The sequence below is a fragment of the Stegostoma tigrinum genome, chromosome 13 (genome assembly GCF_030684315.1).
Source record: "Stegostoma tigrinum isolate sSteTig4 chromosome 13, sSteTig4.hap1, whole genome shotgun sequence".
In the NCBI taxonomy this organism is placed as follows: domain Eukaryota; kingdom Metazoa; phylum Chordata; class Chondrichthyes; order Orectolobiformes; family Stegostomatidae; genus Stegostoma; species Stegostoma tigrinum.
Window position 1 is genome coordinate 77,504,505 of NC_081366.1, and position 18,533 is coordinate 77,523,037.

At 43.2% G+C, this 18,533-nt stretch overlaps 1 protein-coding gene across 2 annotated transcripts in view; it reads right to left on the reverse strand.

Annotated features, from left to right (window-relative positions):
• Positions 1 to 10,637: 10,637 nt before the first annotated feature.
• Positions 10,638 to 18,533, reverse strand: part of rmnd5b (required for meiotic nuclear division 5 homolog B) — a 32,103-nt gene continuing 24,207 nt past the window's right edge. For both annotated transcript variants that reach the window (XM_048543579.1, XM_048543578.2), the window contains exons 7-9: positions 13,794 to 13,896; positions 11,645 to 11,799; positions 10,638 to 10,932 (exon numbers count right to left, since the gene is read on the reverse strand). In XM_048543579.1, coding sequence (XP_048399536.1) covers positions 10,869 to 10,932; positions 11,645 to 11,799; positions 13,794 to 13,896 — 322 coding nt within the window. In that variant the 3' untranslated portion in view covers positions 10,638 to 10,868. The remainder of the gene's footprint in view (positions 10,933 to 11,644; positions 11,800 to 13,793; positions 13,897 to 18,533) is intronic.

The window sequence follows — 18,533 nt, forward strand, 5'->3', positions numbered from 1 at the left end:
AAAGGTACAGAAATTTGTTCTTCTGATTGTGTAATTTGTCCAGCCAGTAGCTTAAAAATGCAGTTTAGAAAGATTCTAGTGTTAATATTTGGTTAATTCTGAGTTAATTAGTCTCTGTTATAAGCAATAGTTTTGGGTATAGTTCCTGAAATTGGGACCAACCTCAAAACAACTGACCTAACAGCATGTACAACCTCATTGTGGATTTCAACAGCTGTAGCTATGTTGAATGCTCACTGCACTGGTTCCATTCCTGAAGATAATCTCGGAGTTATCCATCCGGCTGCCTTTATTTATGATGAGTAGCTCTCTGTTTTGGAACCTACTGTACGGTAAACATTTACTCCATTGCAACTTTTCTCAACTGGTTGTCAACTCTTGAAGCAGGGAAAAACTCTCAAAGAGAAGGTGCCATGCATGTGCGCTGGATGTTATTTCTGCTTAATTTCTTCCTTTTAGTTTTCATCCCTGTTCTAATATTGCACCTTCTTCCTCCCCTGACATCACTGAGAAATCTGGCAGCTTATGTTTAAGAACGGGAGTTAATAATATCAACTTGCTCACAACAAACAGTTTGGATGCCAGGTGGCCACACCCTTGGAGATGACTTTATTGTGACATCTAGCATGTTCCAATCAACTAGAAATTCCAGAAAGGTGACCTATATTTGACTGGCTCGATACTTGATTCTTTCCTGCCCTTTTGTCGCTTGTTCATTTTAACAGAAGCTCTGGGAGAAACGGACATGGATTCAAACTTAGAAGAGACCTTTACATTAATGTGAGTATGTGGAATAGTCCAACAAAGACAGTAGGAACCGATGATATTGTAACATTTAAGAGTGTGTTGGGTTAATTTTGACAGGGATATTAATTGGGTTCATTGACTGAATCAAAAGAAATGTTTTGTTCTGTTACCTCATCTTTTGTGTTAACTTATTTGTTACTTGTTGCCAAATGTCACATTTCTACAGAGACACTAACATTTAAAGTGCTTAATTTTCAGTTTAACAAAATGCACCAAAATAATTTAAAACTTGATTTTTGGGGGCATCACGATGCATTTCAGTCCCTTGGGTGCCTTTTGGTCTTGGATGATTTGATGTAGGGAAGGTGATGGCCTAGTGGTATTATCGCTAGGCTATTAATCCAGAAACCCAGCTGATGTTCTGGGGACCTGGGTTCGAATCCCACCACGGCAGAGGGTGGAATTGGAATTCAGGAGGAAAAATCTGGAATCAAGAATCCACCGATCACCATGAACCTACTGCAGATTGTTGGAAAAACCCATCTGGTTCACTAGCGTCCTTGAGGGAAGGAAATCTGCCATCCTTACCTGGTCTGGCCTACGTGTGACCCCAAACTAACAGCAATGCGGTTGACTTTTAACTGCCCTCTGAAATGGCCTAGCAAGCCGTCCAGTTGTACCAATCGCTACAAAAACTCACCCACAGCAGGTGGAACTGCAGCGGCTGAAGAAGGCAGCTCACCACCACCTTCTCAAGGGGCAACTAGGGATGGGCAAGAAATGCTGGGCCCAGCCAGCGATGCCTACATCCCACAAAATGAATAGAAAAAAAAGTGACTCCACTCCAGGGTCACTGGTTGGTACTATTAGCATTGAAGAGAGGCTGCCTGATTGAATCAATTGACTCTCTTGCTGAGATGTGGCCCGGGCCAGTTAATGCAGCCTAGAGCCAGGAGGGGAGGCAGCCTTGTCCAGCTGATGTCTGTCATGTCCACAGGGACTACAGGCTATACCCTCTGGGGATCTAATAGTCTGTTCTCCTGTTAATAATTGCTAACACAGAGGCCGCTGACAATCCCAGTTCCCCACCCGGAGAGCACCCTGCGGTTGTGCTTTAAGTGGTTTCTGATATCAATTCCCCAGTTTCGAGTTGGTCACTTTGCAAATTTCTATGCAAATGAAATCTGACAAGGAGTCTTCAGTTTTGAAGACATTGAGAGAACGGGAAGGATATTATCAAACTGGAGAGGGTTCAGCAGAGATTTACCGGGATTTTCCCGGGTATGGAAGGTTTAAGTTATAAGGAAGGGCTGGGACTTTTTTCACTGGGGTCGTAGGAAGTTGAGGGCTGACCTTTTCGAGGTTTATAAAACGATGATTGTTAGAGCTAGGCTAATGGTAGCTGTCCTTTCCTTTGGATGGGGGATTTCAAGAATAGGAGGCACATTTTTAAGGTGAGAGGAGAGACATGAGGTCCAATTTTTCTTATATAGAGAGGGTGGTTTGTGTGTGGAATGAACTTCCTGAGGAAACGGTAGATGTGGGTACAATATGTAAAAGACATTCAGGTAGGTAGGCACCTGAATAGGAAAGGGTTGGAGGGATATGGGCCAGGAGCAGGCAGGTGGGGCTAGTTTAGATTGGGATTATGTTCAGCACAGACTGGTTGGACTGAAAGGTCTGTTTCCGGGCTGCATGATCTTGGCAGAAGCTGCAGAAATTAAATTTTGACGAGCAACTTTCCAAAATAATGGTGCGGTAATTTGTAAAGAGTTCACATCTTATAAAGCAATTGAACTACAGTCAAAATGGACAAAAGACCTAACATGACAATTCTAATAAAGCCCGACTACAGGAGCTGCCCTGATTATTTCCATTTCCATTGCATTATAAAGGTTTAGCTCCATTCTAATGATTCATTCAGATTTTATTTATTTGTACAGACTGTATCTTTTTATTTATTTTAGATTACTGGCAACATTAAGGCATTATACAAAGACCAGGCTGACTGAGTTGGTGGGTAAGCTGGAAGGAGCATTGCCTGACCAAGCAAAGAAGGCTGAAACAATTGGGAAACTAGTACAGGCTTGGGACTGGAGGAAAAACAAGTGGTAATAAATACTCTGGGTAGTGAAGTATCAGAATTAGATATTCAGTTACGGTTAAAGCAGCTTAAACATAACGGATGAAACAAAAAGATGGAATTCCAAAGGTGAAAGTAAAATAAGGAAATGGAAGAATAGAAATGAGAAAATGAGCATCAGGACTGCAACAATAAAAAACTCAAAGGAATATGAATACCATAAAATAATGCAGTTGGAACTGAAAAAGTCTCTAGTGGGTTGCATCTGAGACGAAAGGAAACATTTTCACAGGATTTACCAACATTTTGAAGAAAAGGATAGAAGTATTCTTTACATCATTTGGAAAAATGGCTGGACAAATGAATTGTGAGAGAAAGGATTGAACTTAGCTCATGCAGGGTCAATTGATGCGTAAAGCACAGGGAAATTCCAGCTCTCAGTCAGCGCTGTAAAGGAAATTACACTGGCTGTGCGTACATTAATACCTGAGATATGTAAGCAAAGGCTAGAGAATTTAAACAAACAGCTGGGGCAAACGCACACTGATTTCAAAAGTGTTAAGCAAAGTAATTTTGAGAGATGAAGACAAGCATTAGAAGTTGAAACCACGTATGAACCTCTCGGAGAGATAATTCTCCGAGAAGAATTTAAAACTCTCTACCTCCTGTGTTAAAAACTCCTGTTCAGCACCACAGAGTTGCAGTTACTAGATAGATGACGATAATGTTTGACGATACTGAGCCAATACATAAAACTACCACCCTCCTAATTTGAAAGAGATAAAAAGAAGGCAAAGCTAGGGTAAAGGAAGGATAGCTGGGAATGCTACAAGGTCCCTTCTTAGATCAGAAATGAGTGTGGAGGCTAAAGGTGAAAATCAGAAGCAGGGGGGCTCCAACTGTAACACGGTGGGGCACATTAATTCAGAATGCAGGAAGCTGCAAGTAAAACCCATGTGGGAATTGTAAGAATCAATCTGAAAAGGAAACACAGAAGGAAAAATTGGCACACGCCAGACTGTAGCTTTAACTACAACTAAGAGATCAGTGCAAAGAGTAGATTAGAGACAGGAAGGTTTCTTTGTCTAATAATGCCCCTTTTTATCCCAAAGGAAACATCTAAACTGATAACTGTAACTGAGCTACTTAAACTCTCTTGTTGTAGAAGGATTTAGATTTTCCTTTCCAGAAATTTTATTGAAAGGCAAAGTGTTTGTAAATAGGACAGGTGGAGGTTATAGCCCTGTTCTGTCTTACAAGGTCCAACTGGAATGTGAATTGTTATCGGGACTAACGGTGGTCAGGATAGTTAAGAAATGAATGGAGTTGATTACCCCTGGGGAATGATTTGGCAAGAGTGAAGGTCAATGATCTGATGATACCATACGCTACTAAAGAGATGCAATAGTTGCAGGATTAGATTCCGGCTATATTTTCACCAGAACAAAATAAAACCCATCACCCAAGCTCACAGCCCTACAGTAAGCAGGTGTTAGGGCTGCTGAAACTTGGTCTAAGTGTGGGGATATTTCAAAGGAAGTGTTTGTCATTGTTCTTGTTAATTGAGGATCAGGAACTGAATCCAGCGTGAAGTCAGTAAGCACACTGGAACTGAAACAGGAGTAGTCCCGGAGTGTGTAATTATATTCAAACTGGAGATTGGGTGAGGAAGTCGTGACATCCACACAGATCTGCAGATGAAGAATGGATTCATCAAACAGTCATACCCCCAGAAGTCATGAGAAGTCATAGATGTTGCGAGAAGGACAGGAAGGACATGTGGTAGGGCATAAGGAGCAGATTGATTAAACTGGTATTTCACATGGACAGGACTTCATAAAGATGTCATAGATTGTAGGAAACTCTCAGTACCTAATTAAACCAGCAACTTTGATACCCATACCAGTTTGTGAAGAAGCATTTAGCTGAGTGTTCAGATTGTGTAGGACCATTACTCCTTAAAGTTGTCTTATGAGGGTCTTTTACATCACACTGACCTGAAGGAAAACCAGTTCAAACAATGTTGCTCACAGGGTTCTGGAAGAGGCATTTAATCCATACTCTGTGAGGGACAACCCAAACTACTACTAAGCCAAGGGTAGTAACAAGAAAGGGGCTTGGAAGTTATACGTTGTGGAACTTTCAAGGGTTCAGAAAAGATTTACACGAATGTCGCCACGGTCGGAGAGTTTGAGCTACAGTGGGAGGCTGAATAGGCTGTGGCTATTTTCCCCTGGGGCGTCAGAGGATGAAGGGTAACCTCACAGAAGTTTATAAAATCATCAGGGGCATGGATAGGGTGAATAGTCAAGGTCTTTTCCCCAGAGTAACAGATTCTAAAACTAGAGAACATTGTTTCAGGTGAGAGGGGAAAGATTTAAAAGGGACCTGCCTGAGGGGTAACCTTTTCATTCAGAGGGTGGTGCGTGTATGGAATGAGCTGCCTGAGGGAGTGGTGGAGGCTGGTACAATTACAACTTTTAAAAGGCATCTGGATGGGTGTATGAATAGGAAGGGTTTAGAGGGATATGGCCATATGCTGGCAAATGCGACCAGATTAAATTTAGAATATCTGGTTCGAAGTGGATGAGTTGGACTGAAGGGTCTTCTGGGCTGTACATCTCTATGACTTTGTTGGCTGTATAAATGGGCTTGACAAAATTAGTTGGATTTCTGACAAGAAATTGAAAAATAAACCACGGTGGCCCCATGTGGGACTCTCAGACGATTAAAGGGCAAGGTATGGTTGGTCTAAAGTGTTTCCTAAATCTCATATTTGCTTTATCAATTTAAAAGCCTTTGTTCCTCTGATAATTATTCAATTTGACAAGATTGATAATTATCAACTGTTCTGACATTTCAATGAGATTCACGTCACTGTAATCACAATACTTCTCTTAGCAACAGTATATTTGACAAGTCCTGGGGCTAAATTGTAACTTTGCTTCAATAACAAACTTCAGCTTAGAATACCTGTGTTTACCACAATCAATAGGTATCCATTCCCAAGATTGATTTAAAAGAAAACAGAAGAACATGAGAAGGAGAAGATTAGATTCTCCAGGATAAAGCTTTATTGCTGCCGAACAAGAATGAGTTCCAGGAAAGTAATATCAAAGTGTGATGAATCCACTGAGTACATCTCTCTCCTCCTCCTCATTCAACATCCAACCCTGTGATACCTTGGTCCTCCTCTCATCTGTTTTGAACACTTTCCTTTTGCCACAATACCAGTCCATCCGCCTGCAAGATGTATCTTGTCCCTCTTGCTTCCCACCCATCCAAGGCCCCACAACACTACTTCCAAATGAACCAAACATCGATTTGTGTCTTTGTTTTTTGAAAATCACTTACGATATGTTCACTGCTCAATGTAGTCACGTCTGCATTGGGGTAACCAAATTTGGATTGTCCACTTTCCGTTCTATCTCGGTTTGTGACCCTGGGTTTCTAACCAAGCCATTTTTAATTTTCCCCCTTCCTCCCACTCTGACCTCAGTCTCCTGCAGTGTTCCATTGGGGTACCATGCAAATCCAGGAAGAATTACAACATTTGACTTCCACAGGGAGAGGCAATGACCTAGTGGTATTTTCACTGGACCGTTGGTCCAGAGACTCAGATAACGGCGTCTGGGTTTGAATCCCACCATGGCACTTGGTAGAATTTGAAGCTGATAAATATGTGGAAATAAGAATCTAATGACGACCGTGAATCCAGTGCCAATTGTTGGGGAAACATCCATCTGGTTCACTTATGTCCTTTAGGGAAGGAAACTGCCATCCTTACCTGGTCTGGCCTACATACGAGCCAAGGCAATGTGGTTGACTCTTAACTGCCCTCTGGGCAATTAGGGATGGGCAATAAATGCTGTGTAGCCAGCGATGCCCTCACCCCGTGAATGAATGAAGGAAAAACAAAATCATGCACTCCATACCATTTAGTAATTTTGGATGTGTTTTTGTCAATTTCTGTTTTCTTTCGTTCTGCCTTTCTGCCTTTCACATTTTCTCTGGGCACACCTGTTTATTTTCTTTTCCCTTCTGACACTCTTAGATTTCCATCACCAGTTGGCATTTATTCATCTCCATTTTACCTCATTGCAGACCTGCCCTTTCATATGATCAAACTCCACTATACATTTCTTCCATCCCACAGCGTGGGTGAAAAGATCATCAGATTGAAACAGCTGTTGGGCGGGGGAATGGGGAAGCGCACACGCAATGGTTAGCACAGCTGCCTCACAGCAACAGGGACCTGGGTTCAATTCCAGCCTGGGACATTCCTGCGGGTGCTCCAGTTTCCTCTCACAGTCCAAAGATGTGCAGGTTCGGGTGGATTGGCCGTGCTAAATTACCCATATAGTGTTCAGGGATGTGTAGGTTAGGAAGGTTAGCCACAGAGAATGCAAGGTTTACATACCCCTTTCCACACTGTAGGGGTTTTACATTCCTCGCTCTAACATGGCTGCTGACCTGCTGACTTTGGCTTTTATTCTAGCTTTCACGCCTCAGATAAAAAAGTCACCCGATTAACTGTTTCCTGAAAACCAGGATGTGTCATCCTTTACAGTGAACCTGAATCTTCTGAGACAGGAACTGTAATGGAGAAATCAATACAATCTCTATGCAAGAACGATCAAAGAAGCACAATGGATTGGTTTTGCATTTCTTTTAATATTGTAGGTGCAAAACAGAAAACTATTTCAATCACAAAAGCATTTCAACATCTTTATTAAACATCTGTTCTAAAATAATGCAATATAGTTATTTGTAATATAATTTAAAAGTCATGTAACAGTCTAAAATTAATCAGAGTGTTGAACTCTCCAAACTGCTGATTGGCAGGTGTTCCATGACCTTTTCTTCGCAATTTTCAGGTCTTGGAGGAGGATAGGTGATAAAGCAAGCTCAGAGTTATAAAAGCAGCTGCCAGAATGGAGCAAAGTTCCTAAATTCTCCTATATCCTCCAAACTGAAACTGTAGCAAGAAAGGATTGGCAAACTATCAGCTTTGCGACAGTACCATTTGCATTCTCCTTCCCAGAAAGAGAATGCACGGGTAGTTTATAAGCCATGGCCCCCACCTGTTGCATTGTGTATCATCAGAAAAAGCTATTGTTTACGGTGGATAAGAAAAATGCAATTTTTTTTCTAATATCATACTTTGTTTGCAGAACATCTACATTCAAACCAATGCAGACTAATTTGGGCTACACGTCCTGAAACTGTCATGATTGGCTTTGGAACCTAAAATTACAAACCTTTTAATACACTTTCAGTGCCTCTACTTTCCTCAATGATGCAAGAATACCTTGTGTTCAGGTTACACCCTTGGCTGCAGGGGAACTCTACAGCAGCTGAAACCTTCCATCAAAACGTATGCTACTTGGCTTTACAAAAAAAAACACACTAATTTTTTACATCTGCAGTTTATTTTCTCAGCAATTTCACTGTGGGAAGAGGGTGAACCAGTCAGTCAGTTTTTTTCTGCAAATGAAAGGACGTTACTTTGGATTAAGTCTGTTGGCTAAGCCATTTCTCTTCATCGTCTACGTGCCTTTGGTGGTGGGGAATATAGCACTGGGGGAAGGTGGGAGGGAAGGAATGAACCCAAATCAGCCCCCTTTACCACCCAAGAAGGCACCTTTAGAATTAGCAGCTGCTCATTCTAGTGGCCCCAAGAGTGTGCACAGCTTACAGTGTGGCTAACAAAGACCGAGTGACAGAAAATATGGTCTGTTCCATCCAGGTTTCTACAAATTGGGAGAGCTGAATTTCAGAAGAAACAATGCCTGAACTTCAGGAAATCTGCCAGATTGAACCACATTTGTTTTACAAATTCTACACAGCCACGAAATGACTTGTTGCCCAGTTGTCTGGGACTTGATATTGCTTCATTAAGTGTGCTTAGGGGGCTACTTTTAGCTGTAAGCAGTTTGTAATTAAGCAACGACAGGCTCTTTAGGAAGAACAAAATAAAAATGGTCACCACTGAGATGCCAGTTTTGTTTCAAACTTGGGTCTGTGTGTACCTCTGACCACACAACCTGTAACCAGTGGGAGGTCATGACTCCTGAGATGCTGCTTGGCCTGCTGTGTTCATCCAGCCTCACATTTTATTATCTTGGAGGTCATGACTTATGTGTTACTGCCACTAATTTGGTACTAGTGCAGGAGGCAATTACAGAGAAGCGTCACAGAAAACAAAACATCTGAAAGGCCGAATTACAGGGTTATATTAAATACAAAATGAGCATAGGATATTTTCAAAAATGATAAAGCACAAATTGCAATTATAAATAAAGAAGGTCAGTTTTTAAAATGTTGATTTCTGATGAATATTGATTGACCACTGTGACCTGACTAATTGACCTCCCTCCCATTGGCCATTCTCCCCTGGACTTGAGACAATAAGTCAGCCACTCTTCAAAACTCTGGTCTTTAATCCAGTCAATCCCATGAGAGAGTCCAAATAATTAACAGTACATGTTCTTCCTTCAATGCATGTTGGATGAATGATAGATTGGGCTGCCACAGAAGCTTGCAAGTTGACAGTTTCCATTTGATTTGCAAAGTCTGAATTGAGAATATTATTGACTGAATCTCAACTCTTCTTGATGTCTCCTGACAGCAGGGATTCTTGGCTACGGACTGCTTCATGGATATTGACTGCTCTCTGACACCATGCTCACAGTGAGCCCAGGCAAGTGAGATTTACAAGCCTAACAACTAGAGGGCACCCACATTACTGTCTGGTTTAACATGTTCTTAACTTTTTCTACAGCAATCAATGGATAACGAGTGGGCCAAACAAATTATTTCCGCCCTTTTACCCAGCTCAAGTACACAGTAGTACCATCCTGGCTAAAGCCAGAGTACTTAGTAACAACCACACCTACATTCTGGGATTTAGTGTGGAGTTCAGCAGCTCACCACGATAAAACAGGAACTAAATGTGTTCGGCGAGTGCTGCATTTTAATAGCACTCCATTCCGACATGTTAACTGCCATTATTACAAATAAATCAACTTTTAAAAATGTTTTAGTCTACGATTTTAGACCTAAAGATCAAATTATAATTTGTTGACGGAGAAGTATCATTTTTGCAGTTCATAAAGTACTAAGATACTAATGTATATGACTAGAGACCATCTGTAAATAAAATCTCACTGATACAGCTATCAAATACTTTTATGATACATAGTATTTTTATCTATTACTCTTCACCCCCCCCCACCGCCATGGTTGCCCCATTTCAGGGAAATGTGAGAAATGGACCGGCCGTAATGTCCCATTCCCCATTAGGAGCTCAATCCCTCCCTTCAGACAAATACCAACATTTGCATTTTGTTGCTTTGCATTTTGAGGAGGTTTGCAGATCTTGATATCTGAGCGGTACTGCTTTACATTGCTTCCAGAGTGAGACGGGTAGCGGAATAGAAATCGGACTGCCATTTGAGAATGGAAACAGTTAAATCTTACTCTGAAAACATACACACCATCGAACTCTGCAATGGTAAACAGTGTCCGTGCACAGAAGCTCCTGGGGTTCCCCTGGCATATTGTGGAACTACTCCTCAACTCGGGGATCATAATGTGCTGTCACATCAAATGTGTTCTGCATGTGTTAGTAACCGACTGGGTATAGAGGCTGTGCAACCGTGTGCTCACGTGTGGTGAGGGGGAAACGAGGGTGGTGTGGGGGTGATTGTTAGATAGGAGTTTGTGACTAACCCAGGTTCCATATAAGTGCAAATAAAGTAAAGGTCTTACAAGAGCTGGGGGGGGGAGGGGGGGGGGGGGGGGCTTGGGGAAGGGGAAGGAGGCAAAGGGAAGGGGGAAAGACGAGGGAAGAGGATGGAGGGGAGCTATCCAAAAAACAGCCACCAAGCCCACATTAGCACAGTCCAGGGCTGATCACAATCACAGCACTTATTTGCCTAGACTGGTCACAATTAGACAGGACTAACCCAGATACACCCTAATACAGCCCATCACCAAATAAAGGCTCGATATCCACTGGGTGCAAAGCTGGTCTTCAAAAAAAGATCCGTTTTGCATCTGCAGGAGCTTGTTCCATTGGACAATAGGGGCACTTTAACCTGCACAACGAGAAACAGGTGTAAGAAATGATACAGGAGCAGACCTCATGGCCTTTCGCACTTACATTACCATACCTTTCCTGACTGGGAGGGTTAGCGGGCAAGCTCCTTCTGAACCAAGTCCACTCTCCTAATTCTTTAGCAGGAAGGCAGCCAACTCCCCTTGTTAACTGAGTGAACCTCTGCTGCCCGAGGTTGTCTGTGTGGAGCTTGCACATTCTCCCTCTGTCTGCGTGGGTTTCCTCCAAGCGCTCTGGCTTCCTCCCACAATCCAAAAAAGGTGTGTAGGGTAGTTGGGCAGGCTGTGCCAAGGTGCCCATAGTGCCCAGGGATATGCAGGCTAGGTGGGTTAGCCATAGGAATGCAGGGATAGGATCAGGGAGTGGGTTGGTTGGGATGCCCTTTGGATGATAACAGTGGACTCGATGGGCCGAATGGCCTGGTGCTGCACTAAAAAGAACCTAAAGAATATCTAGGTACCATCACTTTGGAACAGCCATTGAGTTAGAATCAGAATATTAGACCTCTTGGATTAGACTGGATAGAGATGCCTAATCTTTTCCACTTTACACACTTCTCTCCGTCTTCAACCCCCAGGTCCATCTATAAATCATTCGCAGAGATGCCTAACTTCCACTCGGAGCAGGGAGGATAGTCCCACAACCACATTACCCAGTAACACAGTCAGTCAGTGTGTCCACATGCTACTCACTTTCCCCCATTGATCAGCTTGTTTAATGCGTCTCTGGAGATGACATGTCCACAGATCAGCTTCATGGGAGGGTTAGATTCAGTGGCTTGCTGTCGGAGGATGGGGCAGGCGAAGACAGAGTGGTACCAGCACTTCTTCCCCAGCTCGATCTCGATCTGAAAGAGAGATGGGAAACTGTCACCTTCACACTTTCATTGGCTGCTGTCTCGGGAAGTCACGGCAGGGCGTGAGAAAGTGGACGGTTCTCACATTCAGGTCCTGGGCTGCAATGTCTGGGGCATGGACAAAACTGCATTTGGTGTCGAGCACCGGGAGAAGGTCAGGGAGTAAACACAGAGGGATGCTACTCCTGATTGATAGCCAGCGGGAGTATATCCACTTTCAATTTGAAGTCCTGTCATAATTAAAATTATACAACGCTCAATGTCCACTGTCACCGATGGTCCATTAACTATGCAATGAGACTGTTGGCGGGCTCTGCAGAACTGGAACCAGTGATGAGCTGCAATCTCCATGAGAGAAGGAAAAGTTAGGACAAGGAGAGAGAAAATGGATTTTACCCGAAAAAGCTCGGTGCATTTGTCTGCATCTTTTTAAAATTGCTGCAGATTTTGTAATGTTTCAATTTGCTGTGGAACTTCCATAATTAATTGACGGAAAGAACATCAAACAGGCCACAAACAAAAACAGAAGTCGCTGGAAAAGCTCAGCAGGTCTGGCAGAATCTGTGAAGGAGAGGAAACACAGGAGTTAACGTTTCAGATCCGGTGATCCTTCCTCAGAGCTGAAGCGGCTACTTTAGGATGTGGGAGTGCTCAGAACCATTGTGAAACAATTGATTTCATTCAAAAAAACTCAAGGGTGTTTTACCAAGGCAAAATATTGAGAACAAGCAAAGACCAAACTGTAAGATTCAGTGGAGAAGGATTGGTGAAAGAGACATGATCATAAAATCAAATCTAAACAAAAATGCTGACATCAGTAATGCTGACCATGACTTATCTTAAAATCCATCTGTTTCATAGCGTCCTTTCAGGAAGGAAATCTCCATTTGGACATGCCTGATGTGTGACTCCAGAACCACTATAATGCAGTTCCCTCTTTACTGCCAGAACTGGTTTAATGAGCTACTGCACGAAAGAAATGTCCACATCTCATGATAAAAGTAAAGAGAAGCTGAAATATCTCCATCCTCCCCGAGACCCATGGTGAAACCATGCCTAAAGTGTCGCGATTAATTTAACCCTTAGGGGAATTTCAAATTTTGAGGTGGAAAGGGAGATACCAGACACAAAACACAACCCAAACAATCGGGGGAGGGAGAACACATTGGCTATACATGCCTGAGGATTATCCTGCCGTGCAAGATGGAAAGCTACAGAACAGCTTCCAAATGTACTAAGTGGCTGCAAGACTTTAGAATAAATGCAGAAAGTGCGATGCTGGTACATTCACACTCAAGCAGCATTTCAGGGTCAGGCACATTGAACATTGAGGCAATAGAGGAGTTTTACTGTACAGCACATAAACATCTACAAATATGCAAGGCTGAACCTAGTCTAGTTCAACTAAGAGGTGTCTTCGGAGGAAGGGTCACTCAAACTGAAACACTAACTGAGTTCTCTCCACGATTGTTGCCAGACCTGCTGAGCTCTTCCAGTAATTTGTTTATGTCCCTGATTTACAGCATCCCCAGTTCTTTTGGGTTTTTTTTTTAAATTTAAGAGTTACCTTTGGTTTGTTTGGACAGAGTTAAGCTCCAATGTTTGCTTATTTCCTTCATACCAGAGTGTACGGAACCGAACTGCGTTTGTGACTATGTACGTATATTTTTATAAATAGACTTTGTTTTTAAAAAAAATTGCAAAATAAAATCCTGGTTTCAGGCAGACACAACAGACTTAAGATACCAACCAGAACACTTCACCTGACGAAGGAGCAGTGCTCCGAAAACTCGTGATTTCAAATAAAACCTGTTGGATTATAACCTGGTGTGTGAGACTTCTGACACTGTCCACCCCAGTCTAACACCGGCATCTCCACATGTCGGATTTGAGGAGGTGGTTGGTGTTGGGCACATGCAAACTCATGTGACTCGATTCAATTATGACAACTGGCTATTAATAACACTGAAATGGGTAACACTTACTGGAAGCTCATCCTTCTGGCTCCATATCCCCGTGCACTGCTGCAGCTCAATCACAGCCTTAATATTCAGCAGAACAGGCAATGCCAAGCAACCAGCAGAAAAACTGTAAGTGAAAAAAAAGACAGACAGTCAATTCAACAGAAACATACTAGCTCTTGCTTCACTAAAGGACCCAGAAAAAATACAAGGGATTGCTAAGCAAAACTGCCCTGAAAATGACAACTGGGTTCCCTCCCTCCACAGATGCTGTAGGACCTGACAAATATTCTCACTTTGATACGCAGCTGAATGATCGTTCCCCAACGTCGAAAACAGAAATGAAAATATAATAGTTCCACAGTGTTTCCCATCAACAGAAGGAGCACAGCAGCCTTGGAAAACAGCTAGGAATGCTGTCAGTCTTTTTATTAGTCGAGAAGCTTTCACAATAAGAGTAAAGAATAAGATTAAAAGAAATCTCTTGAGGACAATGGAGTTTTAACTCAAGCTACGTGCTGTGGCACGTTTTCTTCACAGTGGAAGGTTGCAGACTGAAGTAGTAAGACTGGCTGATCGTTGGTTTCACCTTCCCCATGAATATTTATGATAATCGACATCCCTTCCTGCGGCTCACTATCGCCTTTTATGGGCTGACCACCTCTCCTGGTGTATCATCTTAGAATCCCTACAGTGTGGAAGCAGGCTGTTTGGCCCATCCAGTTGACACCCAACCCTTTGAAGAGCATCCTACTCAAAGTCAACGCCCGCTACCCATTTCAGCCATACCACCTGTGGTTTTTATTCTGTGTTCAGGGGGTTTAAGAGCTTTAAGAGCTTTAACTAGCAGAGATTTATGCCAACCGTTCAGAATTGTTCATTTTTGTTAGAATCTTTGTCATTAAGTATCGAAATTTGGGCTGTGCATTCTGTGAACCTAGAATCCTTACAGTGTAGAAGCAGGCCATTTGGGCCACCTGGTCCATGCTGACCCTCCAAAGAACATCCCACCCAGTCCCACCACCCTAACCTATCACCCTGCATTTCCCATGGCTTACCCATCTAGCCTGTACATCCCTGAACACTACGGGGCAAATTAGCATGGCCAATCCACCTAGTCTGCACATCTTTGGACTGTGGGAGGAAATCCACGCAGACATGGGGAGAATGTGCAAACTCCACACAGACGGTTGCCCGAGGGTGGAATCGAACCCGGGTCCCTGTGTCTGCGTGGGTTTCCTCCCACAGACCAGACAGGTGCAGGGTTAGGTGGCTTGGCCATAGGAGCAGCAGTGCCAACCACCGAGCCACTGTGCTGCCCAGGGTTGAAATTCTAGGTCGCCTGGGGAATTCTGCATATTTTAAAAATTACTACCTATTGCAACAACTCCAGGAATTGCTGGGCTTGATTCGCAGTATGCTTGTCCAGTGGGGCGTAACATTTTCCTGTCCTGAGTCTGTAGCCCTTTAGATTATACACTTCAAGTCCACTTCCACATAGCCTGATCACATTTAAAAGGTTTTAGCCTCCACTTTTGAAGCAAGGAGGTCCAGAACCCCAACTCCCTCTCCTCAATTTCCCTCTAACCCTTGGAACAACCTCTTAAAAATAAAATCTCTGCTCTTAATGACTTGACTGCTCAGGTGACCCACAACCATTCCACTTGGGTCCCTCGGAATGGTGTGCACCTCATTTAAACCTTTTTTCAGCGTTCTTTGAACTTTTTCCTAACTTATTCCTACAATCTGTAATGCTGGACCTTTTATATTTCTATTTCAAACCCATTCCCTGTCAAGAACCAGTACTGAAGAATATGTACCTGGGTACTTTAAACCTGAAATGGCACTGTAAGTGGTAACTTGTAGACTTTTCACTGGACTCATTTGACTACGTGACAGTTAAGCTAATTCAATACAGTTTACAGGTGGCATAGCGATTAGCACCGCTGCCTCACAGCGCCAGGGACCCGGGTAGAAATCCGCCCTTGGGCGACTGTCTGTGTGGAGTTTGCACGTTCTCCCTGTGTCTGCGTGGGTTTTCTCCCACAGACCGGACAGGTGCAGGGTTAGGTGGTTTGGCCATGGGAGATTGTCCCACACAGTGGGCAGGGGTGTGTAGGCTTGGTGTATTAGCTACGGGGAACGCAGGGTTACAGGGATAGGGTAGGATGCTGTTGCGGGGGCTGGTGTGGACACAACGGGTCAAATGGCCTGTTACCACACTGTGGGGATTCTAAGGATCTTCAATTCCCGTTCCCGAGAAAACAAGCCCTGGCGGATCCAGCCTTTCCTCAAATTGCCAAAGTTCTCCTTTCCCTGTTCTAGCACAAACACATCCTTCCTGTAATACTGTGTGCAATTTCCAGGTATGTCCTAACCAGCATTTCACACAGGCATAACCCTCCTGTTGCTAGGTGGTAGCTCTTGGCCAATATTTACCAAAAAACAACCCCTTGTATCTTCATAACCACATCATCTCCCTCTTCCTGGTAGCTTCAGACAGTTGAAGCATGCTTTCCAAGGTGCTTCTATTCCTCTGTGCTTTACTAATTTTTAATCTGTTTGCCTCGCTTTCCCATCTGCCAATGGAATCATACCCATTAGAACTCCCTCCTGATCCTCCTTTGGTCAAAAGGAAACATTTTCATGATTGAACGGGCTTCACAACCCCAAACCATCTCAGGTTTACACAAGTTTCCTCTCTTCTGTTACAATGAATGACTTAAAACAATAGATCCAAGAACTCAAAGTCCAAGTTAACTACACTTTGGTTTGTATTGAAATCCGACTACAAACTCCAGGTACCCACTGTCCTGGCCGAGTTTGTAAACTCTCACCAAACATCGATTCTTTTGTTAAATTCTTCGAGCAGAATCAATGATAATTTACTTTTGGAAACCATTGAACGTAGTGTGTGAACTGCACGCAACTCTAACTACAAATAAATGATGGTTTTAAACTATTACTACTTTGAAAGTAGTAAAGCTGTATTGAAATGATGTGTTGTTGGCTTCATGGTGGATTTAAGAGCAGCTTTTGAAGAAGTCACTGTTGCAGATGAAGGTTATTAACTGGATGTTAAATAAGTGCCTCCCTGGTCCAGATACCATCTAACCTTCAGATACAAATGCTCCTGTTTTGGAGTTGGGGTGGGGGGGGCGGTGGGGGTGGAGGATGGTGACTGGCTACCAGGTGCCCTTCCAGCAGATCCCAAACTGAGTTTACACAATTCTGGTCCAATTCAAACCGAGACCAGCAAAAAAAAACCTATGATTTCAAACAAAAAGTGGGAACACTAGGGTCTGGATGGTTCAACGATACAATGGATGGTTTATTCAGCCAATCAGTAATGAGTGGGCAGAAGATTGATTACCCAACCATTATACTCGGAGTGGTAAGGGAATGGAACGCTTTGCCTGCAACGGTAGTAGATTCGCCAACTTTAGGTACATTTAAGTCGTCATTGGACAAGCATATGGACATACATGGAATAGTGTAGGTTAGATGGGCTTGAGATCGGTATGACAGGTTGGCACACATCGAGGGCCGAAGGGCCTGTACTGTGCTGTAATGTTCTATGTTCTATATTAGCTGAGATTGGATTGCTGGATAGATGGAAATATCAGGCCAGAATATAGAACATAATTCTGTTAATTCAGCATGTAGGACTGCAACTTGCATGATTGGAGGGCGTTTATAAAAGAGGGGTCACAGCATTGCTCATCTGCATCGTCAACAGCAAAGAGGTAGGACTCTACTATGCAGTGCATCAGGACATGTGACAATCAATTCACAAGTCACGTCTTCATGTCTCCTGGTGTTTTAGATTCAGTCTATATTGTCTGCAGAATGACATACCTTCCTGTCATCAGTTAAGGCTGTTGCCCTGAAGTTGCTGCAGGTGACATAAAAGTGATGTTGTTCTCTCTCGCACAGAGACACCAACACATACATTTAACACTACCGTAAGCAACTAACGCTGGAGATCACAGCCATATTTATTTCAGAACCCCCTTCCCCTCCCCCATTTCTGAGGGAGGCTCTAGGCCAGAAACGTCAGCTTTCCTGCTCCTCTTATGCTGCTTGGCCTACTGTGTTCATCCAGCTCCACACCTTGTTATCTCAGATTCTCCAGCATCTGCAGTTCCCACTATCTCATGTAAACAATGGATGCTGATAGACTCAATGGGAGAATGGTACATGGAACAAATAAAGCCAATGGTAAGAAATAACTACATTAAACCTGATAAGAGTTAAAACCAATACTGTCAGTTACTCCTGGGATTCTAAATTCACTGCACTGCACTGTACAGCAGGCAGTGAAGAAAGCTAATAGCATGCTGGCCTTCATAACAAGAGGAATTGAGTATAGGAGCAAACAGGTCCTTCTGCAGCTGTACAGGGCCCTGGTGAGACCGCACCTGGAGTATTGTGTGCAGTTTTGGTCTCCAAATTTGAGGAAGGACATTCTGGCTATTGAGGAAGTGCAGCGTAGGCTCACGAGGTCAATTCCTGGAATGGCGGGACTATCGTATGTTGAAAGATTGGAGCGACTGGGCTTGTATACACTTGAGTTTAGAAGGATGAGAGGGGATCTGATTGAGGCATATAAGATTATTAAGGGATTGGACAATCTGGAGGCAGGAAGCATGTTTCCGCTGATGGGTGAGTCCAGAACCAGAGGACACAGTTTAAAAATAAGGGGTAGGCCATTTAGAACAGAGTTGAGGAAAAACTTCTTCACCCAGAGAGTGGTGGATATAT